Source organism: Bactrocera oleae, chromosome 2, assembly GCF_042242935.1.
Source record: "Bactrocera oleae isolate idBacOlea1 chromosome 2, idBacOlea1, whole genome shotgun sequence".
Lineage (NCBI taxonomy): Eukaryota > Metazoa > Arthropoda > Insecta > Diptera > Tephritidae > Bactrocera > Bactrocera oleae.
In genome coordinates this window covers 96,728,430-96,751,135 of record NC_091536.1, presented here as the reverse complement: position 1 = coordinate 96,751,135, position 22,706 = coordinate 96,728,430, and the positions used below count along the sequence as shown (strand labels likewise).

The window sequence follows — 22,706 nt, the reverse complement described above, 5'->3', positions numbered from 1 at the left end:
GTCACCATTTCTTGAAATTATCGAATCTTTAGACTTTTCTCACAATAACTCGGTTGTTGCACGTTCTGTGTGGCACGTAACCCCCTCTTGTTGGAACCAGATGTTGTCGAGATCAACTTCTTCCAATTGCGGCCATAAAAGGTTGGTTATCATCGATCTATACCACTCCTTTGACAGTAACGGTATCACCATCTTCATCTCGAAAGAAGTAAGGACCGGTGATTACATCAGACCAAAAATCCCACCAAACTGTCAATTTAGGTGAATGTAATAGTTTTTCATGATTTTTTGTGGATTTTCTTCTCACCAGAATCGACAGTTTTGTTTATTTTATAAAAAAAAAATCGTTATTGTTTTCAAGTTGTTCCAAGGCGAAATCAGCAAATTCTGAAATATCTTCAATATTTTCTGACAGAAGGTTGCATGAGTTACCGAATCCCACTAGATGGCGCCATAATATGATTTTTGATAAAAGCTTTGCTACCGAAACTACCTTGAATGTATTGTTTTGAATTTAACACAATTAAGAGATTTCGACACCACTTTTAAGGGATAAACAATTTGAATTGCGCGTATCATTTACACTCAACGATATATTCATGTGTTGCAGTAAAGAGGAACAATGGTTTATTATTTTGCACAGTTTATGTTCAGATTTCCTCGAACCTAGATCTTTCTGTTTGTCATTACCTAAGTAATCAACATAGTTACTCTTGAGAGATAGAGAGAGAGAAAGAGAGTATAAATTGGACCTAAGAAACGAACGGTTATCTAATTATGTTTTTTTTGAACAAAGCTGGTTGCTAAAATCTAATATATAATCTATAAAACTCGAATGAAACGCATTCCTTAATTAAAATACATAAATAAAAATTATCGTGTTTTATGAATATCTTTGTTTGTGCTTTTGAAAAGATAATTCTATAACAATAACGTCGAAATGATATAGTAAAATTTTTGTAGAAGCGCAAGTTAATTCAGGCGTATAACAACTATAAAAAATTCAAAATTCTTATCTGCCATTGGAAATTTACTTTAACATTTAGTCTAAACATTTCATAATACCATCGAAAAAGAGTAATGAACAAATTCTATCACTTTTGAGGTCAGTCAAAAGATGTAAGATTTTGCCATGAATTACAAATACTTCTCTTGCATATCAACAGTAAATTTCAGATATGGCCATTGGTAATAAATTAACTGTAAAAATATCATCCCCATTAATATTCACAAACAGAAGCTCGAAAATACAATAATGGTACTATGAGAATGTATAATAAAATTGTTGTAACACGATAAAGCATTCATGAGTGCATAAGTTACGAATCTCCCACTACAGTTCTGTATTCCCATTTTGCCCTCCCTTTTCTATCGTCACTCGATTGTAAACCATCCAAAAGGTCAACACTGACCATTGACATTTTAGTGTGTTGTACATTTAATAAGAGTCCTCTGAAAACAATGAATGGCAAAATGACAGTGAAAAGCGGCGAATGAGTGACTGATGATTTTTTTTATCTGCTTGTGTCTGTGCTATTAATCCGCACACTAGAGTCAATTGCACGCACTAAAATATATATGTTTTAGGTTGGTAAAACAGGCCATTCGCCTACAGAACAGTGGAACCGGCTTGACTTTTCTCATTGTGAACATGTACGAGCTGAAAACAGATTTCAATAAAATTGTAACTACAATAGCAGCTCTTGAAATGAGGAATAATAAAAAGGTGAGCTCTCATAGAAAACAACATCGTTGTTGTTTGATACTTGTTGGTCGCAAGGAATGAAACAGCATCTGATCCGTAACTGAACCCTGAACAGTGCATACGAGTATTAAGCTTGCCACGAATTTTGTAATACGAAGAAATAAAGTTCGGCGACTCTATAAAATATTATATTGTATATATAGTATAAATGATCAGCTAACGAGCTGAGTTGTTTTGGCCATGTCCATTTGTCTGTCTGCTCGTCTGCATTTCCCCCTGCGGGTAGGGTAAGAATTCACTATGACTGTTATTTTACCTTGCCTAGAAACATCAGCTAGTAATGATGTCAGAAATAGTGCTTTAATACTCAGCTTGAACTGATATTATAGAATTTAAAGAAGATTCCAAATAAAAAGACATTTGAAGTTCAAGCGACAAATGTCACCAGTCATTGAGTAAGGCGAAGCTCAACTGGCAGTAGCTTCGGCTACACAGTCTTACCGGAGACTCAACTCTGGTACCACGGGGAGCAGAATGACCTTGAACTTCGGTTCAATTTGCTTATTGGGTCTGGCCCTTTGGAGAGTATAGTGGTGGCTTTGGTTTAAACCTAAATGCTGGAAGAACTGAATTTTCAGTTCAAAAAAAGAAGTTGCACAAGTAACTGGGTTCTGTACCCGAAAACGGAAGAGGTTTTAGGTCGGCCTCGAATCCTACCAAGATGGTCAGTTTGCCCCTACACACTGGCCACTGGTAACCAAATTATTACTTGCAAAATGCTCGTATTATTTGGGGCGCTGATCAACGCATTGTTTTGATACGTTGCGCTTTGGAGCACCGTGAGGTAAGGCCGTCGTCGGCAGGTACTGACGTAAAACACACCGGACGTTGTTCGTCTGTATATACATGAACTAGTTCCGCAGTTTTTGAGATATTAATTTGAACTTCTGCACACGTCCTTTTTTCCCCAAGAAGCTGTTCATTTGTCGGCACCGCCGATATCATACCCCTATAGCATATAGCTGCCATATATACTAAACGATCGGAATAAACTTCTTCATATTCATTTTGTTTAATTTCTAATCCGCTTTGTTGTGGTAGTGAGTGAAGCTCAATGTGCTTTAAGAGGTGATTTAGGCACAAAATTAATTATTAAATCGCTAAGGAAATCATCACACCACAAACCGTTTTGTAATCCATTTCATATGTTTTTACCCGGATAATTATATGGACATACTGGAACCCCCATTGTAAATGAGACAATTGTGTTGTTCAAGAATGACAGGTGAATCGCTGAGAATACAAAGGGACAGTACCGAAGGCGTACAAAGCAAAACGGAAAACATAAAAACAACAATAACTCCTCCTACTGAGTCGTGATGAGGTTGCAGCTTTGTGACCAGCTCAGTTAGTCAAACATGGAAAAAGGTAACAATACACAATCACTGGACATAACACAACAAAGTACAACACAGAATAGCACCGTTCACAACAATAACAGCAACAAAGCAGCCAACAGATAGAGCGCAGCAAAATCGAAAGTAGCGCGACGACTGTATTGAAATGGTTGAATGCCGAGCAGAATAGAGAGAAGACTAGGTGAATAGCTGAACAATAGATTACAGGTACTCCGAATGACATAGCGCAGACATGACCAAGTGGACAAACATGCAGGACTACAACATAAAATAGATAGGATGGATAAATGGTTGAGTGAGAGAGCAGTGCCGAGTGTTATGTTGTAGAACGGAATTCGCAACGAATGATTTTTACGTTACAGAATAGTGCTATCTGATGATGGAACACTAACAATCGACTTAAAATGCTTTCGTGTCATCCCGCAAAACAAGAAGGAATGCGGTAAATGGGTTACTCAATGCACCAAGGTATCGAAAAACTTAGAAGGATTTGTAAAAAGGGTTGAGTAGTGGAGAAGCATGGAACTCGAGCAATCTAAAAAGAGCAAAAATTACAAAATACTTGGCAATGCTGCAAATGTGCGCAATAAGCATGAACATGTCAAAAGCAAATGGTGAAAAGTGCTTCAAAACGATTTTAATTGCCATGAAATTATTTACTCCGCGTGGAGTGTTGCACCAAGTTTACTTGTGCGTTTGTACTTGCAAGTAATTTCCTTTGTCAAACTAAGGTATTTGCCACTTGAAATGCCTGTGGCACACCAACGCAGAGAAAATATCATTAAAGCAGAAAGTGTGTTGGCGGGTAGAAAAGGTTAACACACTATACACGTCTTGCCGCTCTTTGGCAATTAACTGAACGCGATTGTGGTCAATAAATCACCAGCTTGTGTCCAAATGTTTGCTCGAAAAATCGTAATTGAAAATGTCGAACCATTTAACGAGATTGGTGGGTAAGAAGCGAAGGTTTCGGTTATACCTGGAAAGTTTCAGTTAGAGAATAAGTAGATATTATTTTATTTTCTAATATGAGTATTTCATACCTATTTAAGGGACACCTCTAGTGAGAAGTTAAAAAAAAATGAATTTTTTTCTAAAATGTAGCCGCTCTGTTCAATCAGATTCATCGTTTTGTCTTTAAACGAATGCCTCTAGTAATTACTCAGAGATCGCTTGTAACTCGAAAGATATTTATATTTTTAAAAATTAAAATTAGTTGATACAATAGCTGTTTTTTAATTTCCCAAATAACGCCCTTTTTTAAGCAATGGCATTAGGTTGGCCCTTAACGTCTGCTTGCCTTTTTTCAATTTATGCCTTCTTCATATTTCCTTTATACCATAAATATTAAAACTTCAACTTTTCATTCTTTTCTGCGAATTATTGTAACGCGCCGCAAGCTTCGGATGGCCGGATGGAAGGCATAACGGAAAGATGTCACTCACGCGCGAGGCCATCAAATTTAGTGACTTCAATTCGTCGGTTTTTCAGCGGGCATACAGTGAGGAGTCCTCATTTTTTTGGCATACACCAACTACACCAAAAGCTGTATGCAAAACGAATTGAAACGCAAATGCGGAAAGACAGTACGACGAATGAAGCATATAAATGACTTGAAGAAAATTAATAATTGAGAGCGTTTCGGCTAAATTTAAAACATTTCCATAAGTCAATAAGAAGATTGTTCTCCTGGATTCCAAAATTTTTTAAAACATATTTTTTCTTAATTGAACTATGGCGATGTTGCTTTTTGGCACAAGGTTTTAGACAATATTTTCGGAAATAAATATTATTTGGCTTTTTCTGAAGTGGGTCGAACCAACTAATGTAATCGGTAAAATATTTTTTTCAACACCTTATGTAAGATATATTGAAATAAATTTATTTCCGGAACTAGTTAACATAGTTACCCTCAAAAAGAGCATAACTAATCCCAACAACTTGCTTCGATTCATTAATAACAAATTTTAAGACGGAATTTTCTACGCAACAGGTCAAAGCCTACTTAATTATGCACCAGAAAATACTGTAAAGGTCCCGCTGCTTGTTCTTATTACATATGCACAGTTATATGCATGTGTGTGTTGCATACAAAATATGTTTTCGTTTGGCGCCTGGAATTATTCTTGTTCTTACTTGTCATCGTCGTCAGTTTAATGGCTTTTAATGAATTTTAAATGCCAACAACGAATTGTGGGCGTATGCAGGAATTTTCCCTATATGAAAGCTGCGCGCACACTTACATCTGCACGCGCTTACAAGACTTGTACGAGTACACAGACCAACATACATACAAGTTGTATATACTTGTATATGAAACTCTGTTGTTTGAGACGCATGCTTCTTTCACTCCCTAGCGCGCTCAGCTTGGAGCTTTTCACTGTTTCGTATTTACGAAAGAGCATTAGGCTAATGTATAGTTTGACCGTCACATGCTAAGGAAAGTTGGCCTGATAAAAAAAAATCATTCTTTTATTTTTAGTCTTAGATCCGCTGGAATTTTAATCAAAAACCCATTGACTATTTGCTACGCGTGAAGCAATCCTTTGTGCTATATCTCGTAAATTTTCGGAAAAATACAAGTTTGTGAGTGCCAATTAATAAGAATGATGTTTATCCTCAATCGTTTATGTGAATTGAAATGGCGGGCTCTAAGGTATTACTACTTCATATGACATGTCTTTTACATCAAATAAGTTTGGCCAAAGTCTGAAAAATCAGTCATCGTTTGATAAAAATACATCAGAATAATTTACTATCCTAATACAGCATAAGGACGATTTATTTCATTTCACAAGCCACAGTAATTTTTTAATCGCATATGCCATTCGCAACTCATCCATTTTCATAGTGATTGACAATTTGATTGTCTTCTCACAGCTGCTTTATATTTGCTCATCAATATTTCCAACAGCTGTTGTTTTACTGGATAGAATAATATAATATATACCATAAACTCGTACATACATCCATAATACATGAATGAGTACATATATACAAGTATGTACGTGCACCTATTCGATCGTGGTGTACGGATTCCTTTGGCTTATATTTCGACTGTGATGACGTAAATATTTGGAAGCCTTATTTCACTCATTTCATTTCTCAAAATACACCTCAAACTACAAACACACATAGTTAGGAGTAAAAATAGACGTTATTTGCCTAGCGCTGGAAAATAGCACGTGAAATAGAAATTATTCACGCAGTTGGCGGTCGATTTGTGGCCTCCATAAAAATTTAGTGTGTTTTTCTATTATTATTCGGAAAGAAATTATATGTTGGACTGCATTGTGCTCCTCTATGTAGGCATAAAAGAGTATATGCATATGTATTAGGGTGAGGCGAAAAAATTTTTTTTGCTTAGCCTGAGGGTAAAATTTGTAGATTATAGAAAAAGAAAATTTTTGGATTTTTTTTTTTTACATCTAGGGACCCACTTACTTATAAGGTAAATTTGTTTGTCCAAAAAAATTTTTTTTTGGTTTAAACTCTTCATATTTATATAAAAATTACCGAATTTGATGTTTTTTGACTCAAAATTTATTTTAACGCTAAGGAAAGCATGTTGACGTTTAAGACTTTTTTTGAAAACTCCAATAATGACCACAGCTTCTAGAACACTTAACTCGAAAATTTACTTTTTCGCTCCACCCTAATATGGATATACATAAGAATTTCAGAAATAGAAAAACCAAATGTGCGTGTGTTAAATAAATATAGAACGAATGTAAATGATTACAATATTATTATAGTCTTATATTGAATGATATGATTAATAAGTTTTTAAAGACGAAAAGTTTCTTGTTTTGAAAAATATATATTAAAGCATATGTAAAGGAAAAAAATAATTACGGCCGAATTGTGGACGCTGATTTTTTTTCAAATTATAAACAACTTTGCTCTATAAAACTATAATTTTTCAAAACCAATTTTTTTACTATTTTGAATTTTGAGTATTGTACAAGCCTTCACTTAAGCAACTAAGTATTATGACTTTTGCGAAACTGCACACAATGCAAATATTTATGAAGGGAAACTGAAATGTGAGTCTGGCAAAACCAAATATTAATTTTGCAAATGACCTCAATAAGTTTGCAATATTGTATGCTTTGAAGAGCTGGTAATGTGCAACAGTGTAGGTGTACACTAACATATGTGCTGTTATATTTATCCAGTGAAGCGTCACGCCAGTCAGGAAATAGACGAGTTTCAACAAATAATTCCAGCGTGCAATCAAAGTAAACAGAAAAACATCGGAAATATAATAATTACAGGATATATTCTTTTGCGTTATATTATTTGACAATTGTTTCGGATTTATTCCATAATCGAACTACATTTATTTGAACTGGTATGAGAGTAGTATATTTTCACTAGAAGTCTGACAATTGACTAATTTTGTACGGCTTCGACAGGACAACTGTAAATATTCTCAAAAATTTAGGAGAAATGATCGTACTTGTAAGAATTTTCAACTTAGTGTAAACGGCTCCCTAAACTTTAAAAGCGTTTTTCTCGAAACGCTGTTTCAGTGTCGGTGAGATAACTTTCTCCAAACGGCTGGACCGATCGACTTGAACTCTACACACGACGACATTACATATATTTGTCAGGTAGTGATCGAAGAAATACGATTTTATATAATAATTTCGATTTTTGAAAAGTAAAAATGTAAATTTTTTCACAATAAAATTAATTTATACATGAATAAATTTTGTTTATACATAAATGTTTCCAATTGCGCTGTCAGCATATCTAAATATATAATACTTTTATATATATGCCTGTCGAGTACATATTCGCAGTAACGTACGTTATTATTGGAATTGCATATTATGTTTAGTTAGCGCAACTTCTCTCCACTCAACTGACATTTACAAAATGGCTTGTCAATGACAAACGACAAAAGATCAATATGAATGACATGCATTAATGAGCTTACACATATGCAACGAGCGTTGTTAATGGTTTAAAAAAGTTACTCAGCGAAAATCAAAAGCCTTCAATGTCCTCACAAAATGAAGTTTGTGATAAATTGCAGCGTCGCTTATCTTAATTAAAAGTCAAAAGGCTGATAACGGTATTTGAAAACAAATGCTTATTATTTGGCTAATATTTTAACAAGAGATAAACTTTTGAAATTGCCACTGACATTCGTATTACCACAAAAGAATCTACATTCATCTATTACCATACCTGTGCCAGGACAATTTCAATCAAAATCTGTACATTTCATATGAAAACAAAACTTTTATAAATAGCTCTCGTGCCAATTATGTAATTTATGACTTGCATGTATTTTTGCTACGAGTTTTTGATTGCCTAACAAGAGTGGCTTGCTTAGCACATACATCGGTATGCGAACAATTTGCAATTTATCTACGTTGTTATCATTTCATTTATACAGTTATTTACGAACACATTTTCAAGCGTATGCACCCACACACACACACCCATAAAAATAAGGCCACATAAAAGATGATCTGGCAAATCCACTCGAAAAAAGTATAAACATGCTTCAGAAATGATTTAAAGTATAGCTTTTTGTGTGTGTGTGTGTGTGTGTGCGGGTTGTGTTTCGCAAGATACATGCTTACAAAGCAAACATTGTTATTGTTGCATGTTTGCATATGCATAACTGATTGTATTTGTTGCTTTATGCATGCAGCTGCACAAGAGTGGCAATCTACATACAACCTTACACACACACACAAGCACAAATACACGCACGCAAATAACTATTATCTTGCGAACTGCACTTGTGCCCACACCCGTCTAATCTGTTGCCCATCTGTGCTGTAAGCAGGTGTATGTGTGGCTAAAGGTGAGCGGATGTGATTGCAAATGTGTGCGCGTGTGTGTGTGTGCACTCTATGCAAATTCATTGTTGTAATGTATTTATGCGGGGACACGACGGTAGTGAACGCGTGGATGGTAGCACAGGTGGCTTGAGGTGCGCCACGGCGTATGAGTGCTCCGAATTTGTATACTGATATCCATATGCACATGTACATATATTGTAAGTGTATTTGTATTTGTATGTGTGAGGAATTCGTGTGCCGAACGCTTCGAACGGCGGGACTGGCAGCAGCTATTGTGAATGGGTTAAATGTTTGCAAATCCAATTTTGATTGATGACATTGCATTGTTCGGCGCATGGAGAGCAATTTTTCATCGGCTTCCCACAGCGGCGGGGGAGGCAAATCAATTCAATTGTTTGGTTTTACAATTTCGACAGTTGTATGCGTGTGATTTTCATAAATCAATATCACTTTTATAGAAACTATGAAAAAGATACTGTATTATATTTGCCCATTGTTACAAGCCTTGTTATCACGTGGTATTTATTAACTCATACTCACACTTTTTGATTGTGGTTGTAGCTAAAATGGTAACATTTTGGTATCTAATTTGTGATATATATTTATGGCGATTTATGCGTCTATATGGTATATATTTAGGGTATTCACAAGGTGTCATATCGTCGTATTGTCTTATTTTTTTATGACTGTCATATCAATACTGTTGCTGTTTCCCATACAAAATTGAAATACGACAAATACAACACGGCGAGGTATGTTTTTTGAGTATACTATTCTATCAGCTGTATCTGTATTTTTATTGTTGACGTTTAAGTGTCTAAAATAAATAAATAAAATAAATTTCATCAATTTCTTTAATAATATGGAAGGAAGCCACGATATTCAGGTAAATTAAGTTGAAGAAAAGTAAAATATAAAAATATTTTGTTGTTTCTGTGGTTGCAATATGAACCAAAATGCCGCTGTTTCAACATAAAGAAGCTTTAATTTAGTTTTGTCACTTTCCCGTGGCATTTTTGTGTTCTTAATTTTTCATTACCAGCTAGTGAAGTGTAGAAATATTACATAATATGACATACAACAATTAAGCATACATTAATTAAAATGAAATACGACATAAGACATAAGACGAAGCTTGTGAATTGTCCAATTATATATTTTAAATGGCTATAAGAGTCCCAAGCTGCGTATAATCAAACTCAATGGTTGGGAAGTTTCTGTGTAATATCCGTTATAGTTTCTTAAAGCAAGTTTAAACAGTTTATGAGTGGCATTATGCGAAGGTTTGCTAAGATTTGAATTAAATTTAATATTTTAACTTAATTTTTGAAAATTGCAATGTTGTAATCAACAGTAACTTCTTTCTATGCTTTTAAAACGGTTTAAGGTTTGGCTTCGATGTTTAAAATAAATTCGATGATCAGTAGCTTTTTGTTTCAAATTCTAATGTACTTTTATATTATATATAACTAACATTGAAGATCCCAGCCACGCCTTACTGTGGTTAAGTAGTAACTAGTTAGAGTTAAAATGATATTTATGAGTGAAGACGAAATCGTTATAGGTCGTAAAAGAATCCAAGGATATTGAAATATAAACTGGATACAGTGTTAATTTTACTAAATCGGCTTGGTAGTATCATATATATTTACATATTTTATATAATACTGGCGGACCCGACAGACGTGTTGGGATAATTATGTAGGTTAGGAAAATTTTATGAATAATTATGTAAACTATGTACTTCGAAATAGTCACAAATTTCAAAGTAAATATTTTTATGTAATATCGGTAAGAAGAAAGTAATGGATGTAAAATCCTTTATGAATCCTCATTCAGATATGTACCGTATGGAGTAGCATAGCAGTATGAATGTTTAGACACTATACACCATAAACAATTGCAATTGAAACTCAAATATACTTTTGAATATCTGAATCCGGAATTTTATTAAAAACGTTCTAACATCAACAACAATTTATTAATAAATAAATTCATTGTTAGAACACTATAGATCTCTAACCCCCTTAAATACACACAAAAATTTCATCAAAATCGGTTCAGCTGTTTAGAAGGAGTTCAATTACAAACACACGAAGATTTATATACATAAAGATTTCAAAATGACTTTAAATCAATCAATTAGCTCAAATCGCCAGCTTTTAATTAGATTATTTAATTTTTACACAAAATAAAGCAAGGCTAAGAGTTACAGAATTACTGATATTATATGGATATAAATTTAACAACTAACGCTTTGACCATTCTTGATGCTTCATTGTAAGGATTCCAACTACCTGACTTAAGAAATCATTGACGACCCTATTTTTAAGCGCATGAAATATTACATATCCCATCTTCAAAGTAAAGTAGATAACAGTGCTCAATATCCTTTAGTCGATATCTCACTTAACAATTGTTCTCTATACCATTATAACCCACTATTTACTTTTCCAGTCAAAGCTATCATTGAACAATGCTCTATACTTCCTATCAGGATTTATTTTAGACGATAAAACTCTGTTTTATTGACTAAATTGTTATAGCTTTTTCCTAGATTTATGAAAGAGTAATAAGCTTTGAAAAATATGCATTTTTATTGAAGACAAATTTATATTCTGATGAATTCCGTGTTGCTTTAAAAGCCTAAAATATTATCTATCAAAAAATTAAAGACATAAAAGGTTTCAGTGAAATTGTTAGCAAATAACAACACACGTCATAATACTCAGTATAATAATTTGTAAATATGTCAGCCATTTATGAATATGCCACACATATGTGTCGGTGCAGGAATGTGTGTCAGTGTTTCGTGACAATAGAGTATGAAGAGCTCTTAAAATTATTTAACTCAAGTGTCACAATATACTTGAAGAAATATAGAAACAATACACTCAAAAAAGTGTGTAGGAGTATATGAATAGTCGTAAAAAGAGACAAAATAAGCAAGCGGATATAATACATGTAACAAGCACAGTTACATAATCAACACACAATAAGCGAGTATACATTCCTCACTGCTTATCAACCACATCAGCCACATCAGCTTTATCGGCAAACCTGCCCCTCTACTGCTCGGTTTCGTAGAATATGCTAATGGCCGCTTCAGCTGATGATGACGATAATGACAACACTGTACTGTTGATGAGGATAATGGCGTTGTTTTTGTTTCCTCAGTGTATGCTAATGCGATTTGAACCATAATAATCATGATAATTGCGCTATAAAGTCGAAAGCAAGTCGTTAAAAGAGGCGATGCCACCGCAGAGCTTTTCACTCAAGACCAGCCACCCGATGCGCCGTCCTCTCGCCCGTTGCCTTACACAGAAATTAAAATCGTTGTAGTTTTCCTGTTTTGAACCTTGCGTTCACACCAGGCATAGGTATGTTAGCTCGAACGCAGATAAGTGCATCACGTAAGTACGTATGTGTGTGTAAAGGTTCATATGAGGTTGCCAGGTTGCACAAGGTGCAGCAGTGCGATTCTTCAAGATTTTTATTAGAAATTGTGTATTAAACCATCCACATACCCATGTGCCGTTATATAAGTAGATTAACTGCTTTACTGCCTGCAGTGGCAAGAGCACATGTTCTCTGAATTTATGATGTGCATAATCAGCAACATTCCTCAGTGTTAGATGAGTGCTCAACTATAATCCTTTGTTCAGTATATTAAACCAAAAATTATTAAATAATAAAAATAATGTTTAATTTTTAGTAGGTTAGTAGCGTTTTCCTGAGTTAAGATAGCGGTTGAATTTTCTCTTAGTATCTACGGCTATGGGGAGAGAGTGGATAACACTTCATTTTGAAAATATTTGCAATAATATTAGTGCTAACTGCATTAAAACTATTATATTTTATTTGCATTATTTGACGAATATTGAAAGCATTACAATCATATTTAACGTTCTTGTTAACTTATATTCAGGATCACAGACTCACCAAGCTAATTAATTCAAATAAGATATGCATAGGTATGTGAAATAAACTCAACCAAAGTAAATAAAGTTAAAATTTTGAGTATATGAGTATCATCAAGTATCAATTAGAGGATCGAAAACCATTTATAACTTAGGAAAATGAGGTTAGACCTAGACCAATTTCATTCATAATTGGTAGGCTAAAATATATTACTTTAGAAAAAAAAATTTGTCTACTTAGTTTCAATAAAATATTACTCATTTTAAACCACATATGTAAATTGTCAGATGGAAAGTCAAAATGGTTGGAAATCACTATATTGGATATATTGGGGTTAGGAGAAGGTCTGGTTTCATCAACTTTTGACATTACTCAAGTATGCTTGTGAACATTTTTTTTATAATATGTTAACATATGATCTGCTAGAATAACGTTATATGTAGTATATGGGAGGTGGAGTAATTCATGGTCTAATTTTATACATTTTCGGCATTAAACTATAGTATATCCTATATTAAGCGTTCAGTTATTTTTGCCAAGATATCTTACATATTTACCGTTATATATTGCATAAAGCCAACTAGAAGTTTGAAATTCTTATATAAGTTAAATGGGAACTAGCAGTAGTATTGACTCGATTTCAGGCATAATGTTAGCATATTAAATTCTCACCGAATTTCAATACTAGAGCTCACAGATTGAACGGTAATTTCGGTAAAAAGTCAGTCATAGGCACTGGGAACCATATATTCGGTAGCGAGGGGCTTACAAATTTATTGCCCGATTTTTACTATTCACTATTTTTGCAAAGTTTTTTTTTCGATTAAGTCAGTGGCTCTCGATTCATACCGTGTAAAGTGTAAGAATCAGACGGAGTTAAAAAATGTGACATATGGTAAGTAGAGCGCTGTACTCAAATATAGGTTTGTATCTAAATTTGCGGCTTAGTTATGGCTTATCGTAGGTTTTCGATTAATGGAATTCGTTTTTTGGCGCTACGCTTCAACCGGGTTAGGCGTTACAGATGAAGTCCTTTTTCAAAGTTCTGAATGGTTACAAAATGCAAAAGCATAAAACTGGGTAATAATCGGGTACATCACTTATACAATGATATACAATTTTAAAAAGAAAGCAGGTTTGAATACGGATTATCTTAAAGATTAGACAATGGACTTATCACATAGCAATTTTAAGTGAAATTTCATAATTCCAGTTCTGGCTCTACATTTGTGTTTGTTATTTATAAGGATGTATTCAAATTTATTGCAGGTTTATAAATATTATTATAATCTATTTATGTGCATTAATTGAATATTAATTTGAATATTTGTTAAAACTCTTTGAAAACACATTGAATAAACACCAGTGGAAGCTTTAAAGTTATTTTGCAAAATCAGTGTATAAATGGACGAGTTATTACGACTTAAAATGAAATTATTAATGTTGTGTTAAATTCAAGAAAAAACGCAGCCAACGTGAAATAACATGACAGCAAAGCTTTTAATTATTTATTTTCTAAATATGCACCAACTATAAACCTGCTTTTCGTCGTTATTTATATTCACTGAATTATTCTAGTGTTTATGGTATGAAAGGTGTATGGGTGCTCTTGTATGTGTGTGCACCACATATACAAATATTCATATAAATACATACAAACACGCACATCATAGATACATAAGGCATGCGGCGAATAATTTCATAAAACCGACGGAATAATAATATTTTCCAGTTGCTGCACTTGATTGCTTTCACAAAGACGAAAACAAGCATATAACGGGAAATTTGCAACAATTATGTTATTACACAAAATCTAACAAAACATATTGAACATGGTAAATTTAATCGCCTTTGCATTTGCATTTGATTAGCATGCTAATGCGAATATACTGTAAATATAAACTTCGCCGTTCATTGAGCTCATTTTAAATGTAAAAACAGATTTCAAATAGAAATAAATTTTGGTAATTTGCTTTGCATTTGAATATCAAAATTTTTTGCAAGAATGTTCATATTTGTAATCAATTGCTAAAGAGTAGTACAAAGTGCCATCACCACGAGCATTTTCATCATCCAAAAATTATCATTCGCCCTGCTCACCCTCAACAGCGATTTTCTTCTGTTTTAATATGCAAACGCGTACAAGTTTAGCAAATCCAAACTGATATTTTATTCAGCATAATTTCGGCATTTGACAAGGGTCTCTGCCTCCCTGCCCCTTCTCATCCACATCTGGCATTTGTGCTGCCTGGTGACTACCGTAGCCCTTGACCAGCTGGACGATTATTTGTCTGAGATGTTACAAAATGCAAATCGCTGACACGTCTGTCCGTCAAATGCAAATATCCATAATTTCGAACGTAGAATACAAATTCAAAAGGCAGTCGTGAATGCCGAATTGCAAATAATTTCAATTTTCGTTATGTAAACAACAGTCAGACGCTAGCGACAGCAGCAATAAACACAGTACAACAGCGGCATCACTTCCACAAATTGGTGGCAAGCAGCCAGCGGCACACTTTTTGTGTGGCAACTTGACGCTCGAGAGCTATAGTGTCTCTCTCACACACTTACAGTTATAAAATAGCGGTATTTATGATACTAAATAGTATATTTTCTATATACTTCTGTATGTATATTCTTTGGTAGACATTTGATTACCTCAGTAAACGGAAAACTTTTGTAATTTACATTAACTGGCGCTGGCACGCTGGGCGGTTTGGACGCTTGGCACGCGAACATATTGCTCATTTATGACGCCCAACTATTTCAGGACTAGTAAAAGCGATGTATTCTTGGGTTGTGTTTATTTGCGAGTGTTTCTTGTTTCGACGTATCCAAAGTGCGAAATGCCAAAACGCCAAATCGGGTAAACTTTTAGGTAGAGGTGTTATACATATACCCAGTCATTGTTTGACAGAATCTGTCTAAAATCCCACACATCCTATCGATAGCTGGCTGTTGTAAACGAAAACGTTGATATTTACTAAATTTGTGTGAAATAGAGTTCTTCAGGAGAAATACTCATTTAATTAATATTTGTATATATACCTATATGTATATGTTTACGTGTGAAATTGCCATATGGTTTTAATTAATTATAATTACTAACAAATATTTGCACAAATTTCTCTTGCCGCTTACTGCCGCCATATTTTTTAGTTTTTATTTATTTTATTGCGTGTTGAAATCGCAGTTTGTGTGTATTTGAATACGAACATTTATTCGGTTAAATTAGAGTTTTTTGTGCATAAGCAAAAATAAATAAAGAATATTTTTCTTCTTTTACTCTGTTGAATGTATGTGCACTTCTTCATGTTGCTTTGTGTGTTGGTGTTTAATTTTGTTAATTTTGCGTTCACAAATAAGCATTTAATGGGCAATTAAAATTAGGCAAATGTTTACCTAAAAATGGAGGAAGAACTCAGAGGTAAGCGCTCTAGGAAACACGTACTGGGTTTTTGCACTAAATGTTCAAGTGCTTGGCCAAACATATCGCTATAATATACATTTTTACAAGAGTGAACTTGAAAAACTACAAATGAACAGGTAAATGAAAAATAAATAAATATACATACATATATGTATAGATAAACAGTGGTGGCTAATGTTCAAACAGTCACCGACATTCAGCCCGTATTAAACAAAATTTGTCAAAAGCTTTCCCCGTAGTTGCAATGTAGATCCCAGTTATCTATTTTTTTCCATTTAACCAATGTTGCCATTGCTGAATTTTTATACATGATTTTAGACACATTTAGTTTTTTAGTTATAATTTTTCATAATGTAAAAGCTCCAAACTAAAATCCAACTATTAAAAATAGTCTACCTATTTTTAAATATATGTATTCGACTGTGATTTTGAGTTAGTTTAAGTATATTTCAAATATATTTAAGTTTATTTTTTAATTACTACAAAATATCGAGACTGGCAGCCCTGCGTTGCAAGAAAGCAATCAACTCACTCGTTTCTACGGGAAAAATCCAATTTTCGCGGATATCCTACCGTACGGTCTGTAGAAACGGACGGTAGCAGTGAGTGTTTATTTACATTGCGCTCTCATAAGATTGGTCGTATCAGCTGATTCTGTCTATGGTTTTACGTCGGTGACTGTTTCCAGCATGAAACGTACGTAACTAGGACTCATTCAATTGCTCGTATTTAGTAACTCAGTGATCTTTTATCCAATAAAATTATCAGAATCAAACTGTCAATATCTAGGCCCCTAATCGTCTTATCTCGATATTCGCTTACAAATAACTAACCTTTTCTGATTGATACGATTCATTGATGTTTTGAGTTTCTATAAATATTTAAATTTATATCAATTAATTATTTGTTTGTACTTAATTTCAGAAGATGTTATTTATTTTTTTAGGTTTCATTGAGTGGAGATTTTAGAGATATTTGGAAAATAACAAAGTGGACAATGGCAAACTTTCGCGTGTATTTCTGCGCGGTCGAAGTCTGTTCTAAGCTTAAAGGTTGATCCATTTCTCGGATAATACCAATATTTTTACTTCAAAAGAGACCAAACGGGCCCACGTGTCTAAAAGATTTGAGACTTACATGCATATATTTCGAATAGCGCTCTTTTTTCAAAGTCATTGTAACATTTCAGATATATTATAATACCGATCCAAGTACGAATTGAATTCTGCCATTAAAATCAGTAAATATATAAAACAGCTTTATCTTCATAGACTGCGCATACGTCAAATTTGATGATCTCAGTAACGTAGTCAGTTATGTAAGACGAAATATATAATTCTGAATCTTACTATTTTGAGTTTTCTTATGGACAAAAATCGACAGCAACCAACTTTTTACACATTGAACGTGGTTAAAAAAAGTCAAATTGAATTAACCAACGATAACATGAGTATACCCAACGAACCTTTATAATTTAAACCTGAAATGAATACAACGAATGTGATTGAACTGAATTGAAATCAGTGAAAGCAAATAAAGTCGCACCCAAACTGATTTCTAACACCGGCTCTTACATGCTCAATGAGCAGGTGCAACATCCCAAGGGTATTAAGCCCACTATATGAACGAAGTGAAATAAACACACACACGCTCATTTATGGGTGCAAAGTTTTAATAAAAGCGACAAGCATCCGTTGTCCTGGATGAGCCACATATGTGTGTATTCGGAATTGAACATCAGGCACATAAGGGCCCACCTTCGTACCGAGTTTGTAAATATATACACAAAGTATGCAAGAAGGCATACAGCTGTTGCGCCCCGCTAACGGGAATGAAGCGGTATGCATGGGTGTCATACTCAAGTACAGAACGCCTGTCGCTCATATTGAAAAGGGGTCAAGAAAATCGTAGCATAAGACGAAGTATAACACTTGCGTAAATCATTTTATAGCATTCGTCAATGAAAGTTGAGCAGCACTTTCATAATAGAAAAGCAGGCGATGGACATGGAAGATATTGGAAATTCTGAGAAAAGAAAGTAGAAAAAAGTGAAAGGTCATAAAGTAAAATGAAAATCATTTATACGAGTATAAATCAAATGTTTCAATGACGCAGTATAAACATATGGGCAAGTCATATACTCACAGTAAAAGTTCCTTAAAAACTATGTGCTTGGCGAGTCGGCCTCCTCCGCTGGCGACGCTATATTGCTGTCCGATGTTGAGAGTGGTCTGCAAATGCCCAATTTGGTTTTTCCCACTGGCATGCCTTTGAGTATCGCCACTGCCTCGTCCAAATCGAGTCCGTGCAGTGTGTGTTCGCCGACGCTGACCAATCGATCTCCGGGAAATATCTCGTTGGTCGCTTCTGCTGCGCCACCACGTATAAGACCTCGTATCACAATTACAGTACCTTCGGCATCCATCGGATCTTGGTAGTCAAGTATAGAGAAACCGAAACCTTGTTCGGATTTCTCGATTTCGATGGTAGTGACGTCGCTGCTCCAAAGCGCCAAACCCGAAACATTCTCCAATGATTTGGAACGTTGCTGGTCGGTCAGCGTGGCAGTGCTTGATGTGTATAGGGAACTCTCCGATTGTGCTTTGGTCAGCAGATTTTGCAGGCTCTGATGGCCACCTGGTAGTAGAGAGCGCGTTTCGAAAGCCTCTGGATTTTGCGATGTGTTTATTACGGATGGTGCGGTGGGACCTCGCGCACATATCAGCTTCACGTGTGTTGGCAGTTCTTTCAGTATCTTAACTACGTCAGTATGCTTAAGGCCTTGCAATTTATATTCGTTCACTTGCAGTAGCTCGTCACCCGGTTTGAGTATGCCTTGTCGCCCCACAGGCCCATCTTCCAGGATAGAGCGTATATAATGATGTGGACGCTTTTCAATGCCGCATTCAACATCCACGGTGCCCTCCAGGCTGATTCCTAGACCTGAAAGTTTATTTATTTCGGCTACAATAATTTCACTTTCAGGAAACTCACTTTTCCAGGTCAGCTTCAGCGTCTCCACATTGGGCGGGGCTAAGGTTGAAGCGGCGGGCTTGGCGGCTAACGTTGTTGCCGTTATCGTTGTGGTTGCTGCCACCGCAGGCACTGTTAATGTTGTTGTCACCGTCACCGCCGTTTTTGTTGCCGGTGCCGCTGCAGTTGTTGCAGTCACGGAGCTTACAGATTTCTTATGACCATCATTTGGCTGTTTTACTGGTGGCTCCGATATTGTAGGCGCCTGCCATTCTGTCGACTGCATTTGAAGCGCCAGCGTTGCTGAGTCGTGATCATCACTATCAATGTCATTGCTTCCATTGATATGCGTTGCTTTGCCGTTGGCTATGTGTTTCGCCGTAGGCGTTGTTGGCGTCTTTTGCCGCTTGGCACTGCTAATGCCGCTATGATCGCTGCGATCGAGCATGTATGACATATTAGAGTCAACAGTTTCGCGTGATGGGAAGTCAGAAAACTCCAGCATAACAATACCGCCTTCAGTGGCCACAGAATCGGCATCGGAACGTGGTGGCAGCCAAGAAAGTGTTGCTATCGAAGGTGATGCAGGCAGTGAACTTTGTGATTGCGTGTCTCCTTTCAATTCCGTGAGTGCATTTTGCAAATGTTCATACTTGCGTCCACGCAAGAAGCGTTCCAGTGTCAAATGGACTTCGATGTCAGTATTCCGGAGTATCTCCACCGCTTGGTGGTTGGTAACGCCCGCAAGTGAACGGCCGTCTACAGCAACGATACGATCGTTGATTTGAATGCGCTCACTCACCTCTGCGGCACTGCCTTCTATGATACTTTTCACAAATATACCCGAAAGGTCCTCTTCTTCACAAACATAGCCGGCTACAGTTATCCCAAGACCGTAGACATTCTTATGCAACTCTACCTCATACGTTTCTGTTTCGGGTGAATCGATGTAATTCGATGACGCCGTGGAGCAGCGATCGGCATCAATATGCGCTGCATCCGGTGCATTCGTTGAGGTGCCGGCATCTACGCCAGCTATCACAGTCTCAATTTGTTCCAATTGAGTGGTTTTTGAGTAATTTATGATGGTGTTGGTTGTATTGGTGGTGGTGATGTCAAATTGCTGCTGGTGTAGTGAGCTCAATGTATCCGTTGTGCCGAGTGTCGTTGCTATTGTGGTTGGCGGGGATGGTAGAGACAAAAGGGGTGGCGGTGACGGTGATACAATCGAGAATGGTACGATGTCCAAGTCCTTGGGACATGCGCGCGCCGCTGCGGTTGCAGATAATGGTAAATCAGTTGGTATGGGTGGCAGTGGCAAATCGGCTAGTTCAGTGTCCGGCGTTGGCAGGAAGCAGCTGCCGCCCATGCCGCTGCCGCCGCCAACTCCAACGCCTGTAGCACTAGTAGCAAAACTGGGATTTTGAAAGAGATGTCGTGACAGTTCTTCTGGGTCGGAGAGGAGCTTAGTTGGAATAATTGGCGCATGACTGGCCAACGTTTGTAAATCGATGGCTGTCGGCTCCACCGGCCTCGCAACAATCAGTCGAACCTGAGCTCCAGTCTGACGAAGAACCGTTGCTACTTGCTCGGAACTGAAGCCACGCAAGTTCACATCGCCAATTTGCAACAAATGATCACCACATTGCAAACGACCATCACGTTCCGCAATGCCGCCCGGCGTCAACGCCTTTATTACAACACCAGTGCTGCGTCCACCGACCAATATGAAGCCCAAGCCATTACCATCATTTATCAGATCGATAACTTCCACCTGAGACCATTCTGTACTTAAGACCATTATGCCGTTATTAGGACTGTTAACTTCGTCTTGGTCGTCGTACTCGTCGGTTTTGTCGCAGAACCTGCAAGTTCTATTGGTGCCTGCTTGCTTGATGTAGAACAACGACGGCGCCCTCTTATACGTGGACGCCTTTGTTGTTCCTGTTGATGTCGTTGCGAGCCGTGGGCAACTGCTGTTGCAGCTAACATGACTTGCGACTGGCGACACTGCCAGCGTCAGTGAGAAATTGCGCGGATATGGTTGCCACTGTGTTGGCGACGAACAACACTGTGACAGCGACGATGAACGAATGGGTGGTACTGGCGGGGGCGACGACGTACGTCCTAAGGCTACGGATTGCGTCGATGCTGACAACGGCGGAGGTGGCAGTGCCTTAAAGACGATAGTGCATTGGCTGCAAGACGTCGAAGGGGAACTATGGGAAGTGGAAGAGAAACAGGACGAGAGGTGCACGGGCGATATGGGTGTTAAGAGTGGCGACCTTTGCGAATCTGCTATTACACAATTTTCTTGTTGCTGCTGTAGTTCACACTTATTTAACAGCACTTTTGCCTCGCCGCTACTCCTGGTTATACCGTCGATTACGCTATCTCGACTCTGGTAACTGTCTATTACTTGTCGGGTGCGTCAAATGCCGTTACTGTGTACAGCCTCGACGTCAACGTCGAAAAATCGATGCTTTTCTAGGTTATCAATCGCAAAGTGTGGGTGATTGTCGTTCCGCGGGCGATTGTGTATGTGGCAGCTGTGGCGAAGAATGCCCGCCGGATGTTGTGTATTGCAGCCGTCACTCGTCGTGTTGCAACGTTTATTAATGTCGTTTGTGTTGCTATTTTTACAACAACTATCGTTGTTATTTTTCAGTTGACTGCTTAAATGATTGTTCGCGCTATTTTTGCGCGTGTTGTCGCTGTCGTTGCTGCTGTTGTTGCTTAAAGTTTGACACCCATCCCTTGCAGTATGTGTAACGTGCATAGTAACCACAACAATGAGTACCGACAAGCGTTGGTGGCGTCAATTGCCTTGCCTCGCTAACTGAACTGGGACAACGGGCGCCGGCCACAATAACTTTTAAATTACGTTACGAGTACCGTACGAGGTGCCGTTCGCGACACTGCGCTTTTTTATAAGTACTTATAATGGGCCAACAACAAATTGCGACACTTTAACTCGTTTGCACAAATGTTCGCGTTGACATCTTTGGAGGATCTTGCTCCGAACGTTGCGGTAAATGACATTACCTCGAGTGCGACTGCTACGAAAAAGGCACAAATTGATAGTCAACGATACTCTTCGTTGGTGTTATTGAGTTACGCAATTACACAACGGCGGTGCACGAGCTGGCTGGCTGAGTGGCTTTGTTGATCGGTGTTTGTCGCGCCGCAACAAACTCATTACGCACAAAGGACACTTTCACCTTCACGTGAGAGCAACTACATAAATGCGTAGCTTTCATAAAACCTTTCCAACGTGCAACGTGGTTAATTTCTTACGCGCGCCTATGATAAGCACGAGATGCGCGATGGCAATGGCAGTGTAACGATTATTGTGGTAAGTAAGTGAGTGCGACGTGGCATATTTGCAAACAACGGCAATTGTGGAAAGGAAAAGCTCACCAAGTATC

General features: G+C 36.9%; 1 protein-coding gene across 4 annotated transcripts in view; it reads right to left on the bottom strand.

Moving 5' to 3' along the window:
- LOC106614807 (patj homolog) overlaps positions 1 to 22,706 on the bottom strand; it is a 37,098-nt gene that overhangs the window by 11,229 nt on the left and 3,163 nt on the right. Inside the window, exons 1-2 of one of the 4 annotated variants that reach the window (XM_014230718.3) lie at positions 19,300 to 21,702; positions 18,451 to 19,248 (exon numbers count right to left, since the gene is read on the bottom strand). In XM_014230718.3, coding sequence (XP_014086193.1) covers positions 18,470 to 19,248; positions 19,300 to 21,079 — 2,559 coding nt within the window. In that variant the 5' untranslated portion in view covers positions 21,080 to 21,702 and the 3' untranslated portion in view covers positions 18,451 to 18,469. Of the gene's footprint in view, positions 1 to 18,450; positions 22,338 to 22,706 lie in introns of those variants that run through there. The other 3 variants (XM_036357283.2, XM_036357282.2, XM_036357281.2) reach the window with 3 other exon arrangements.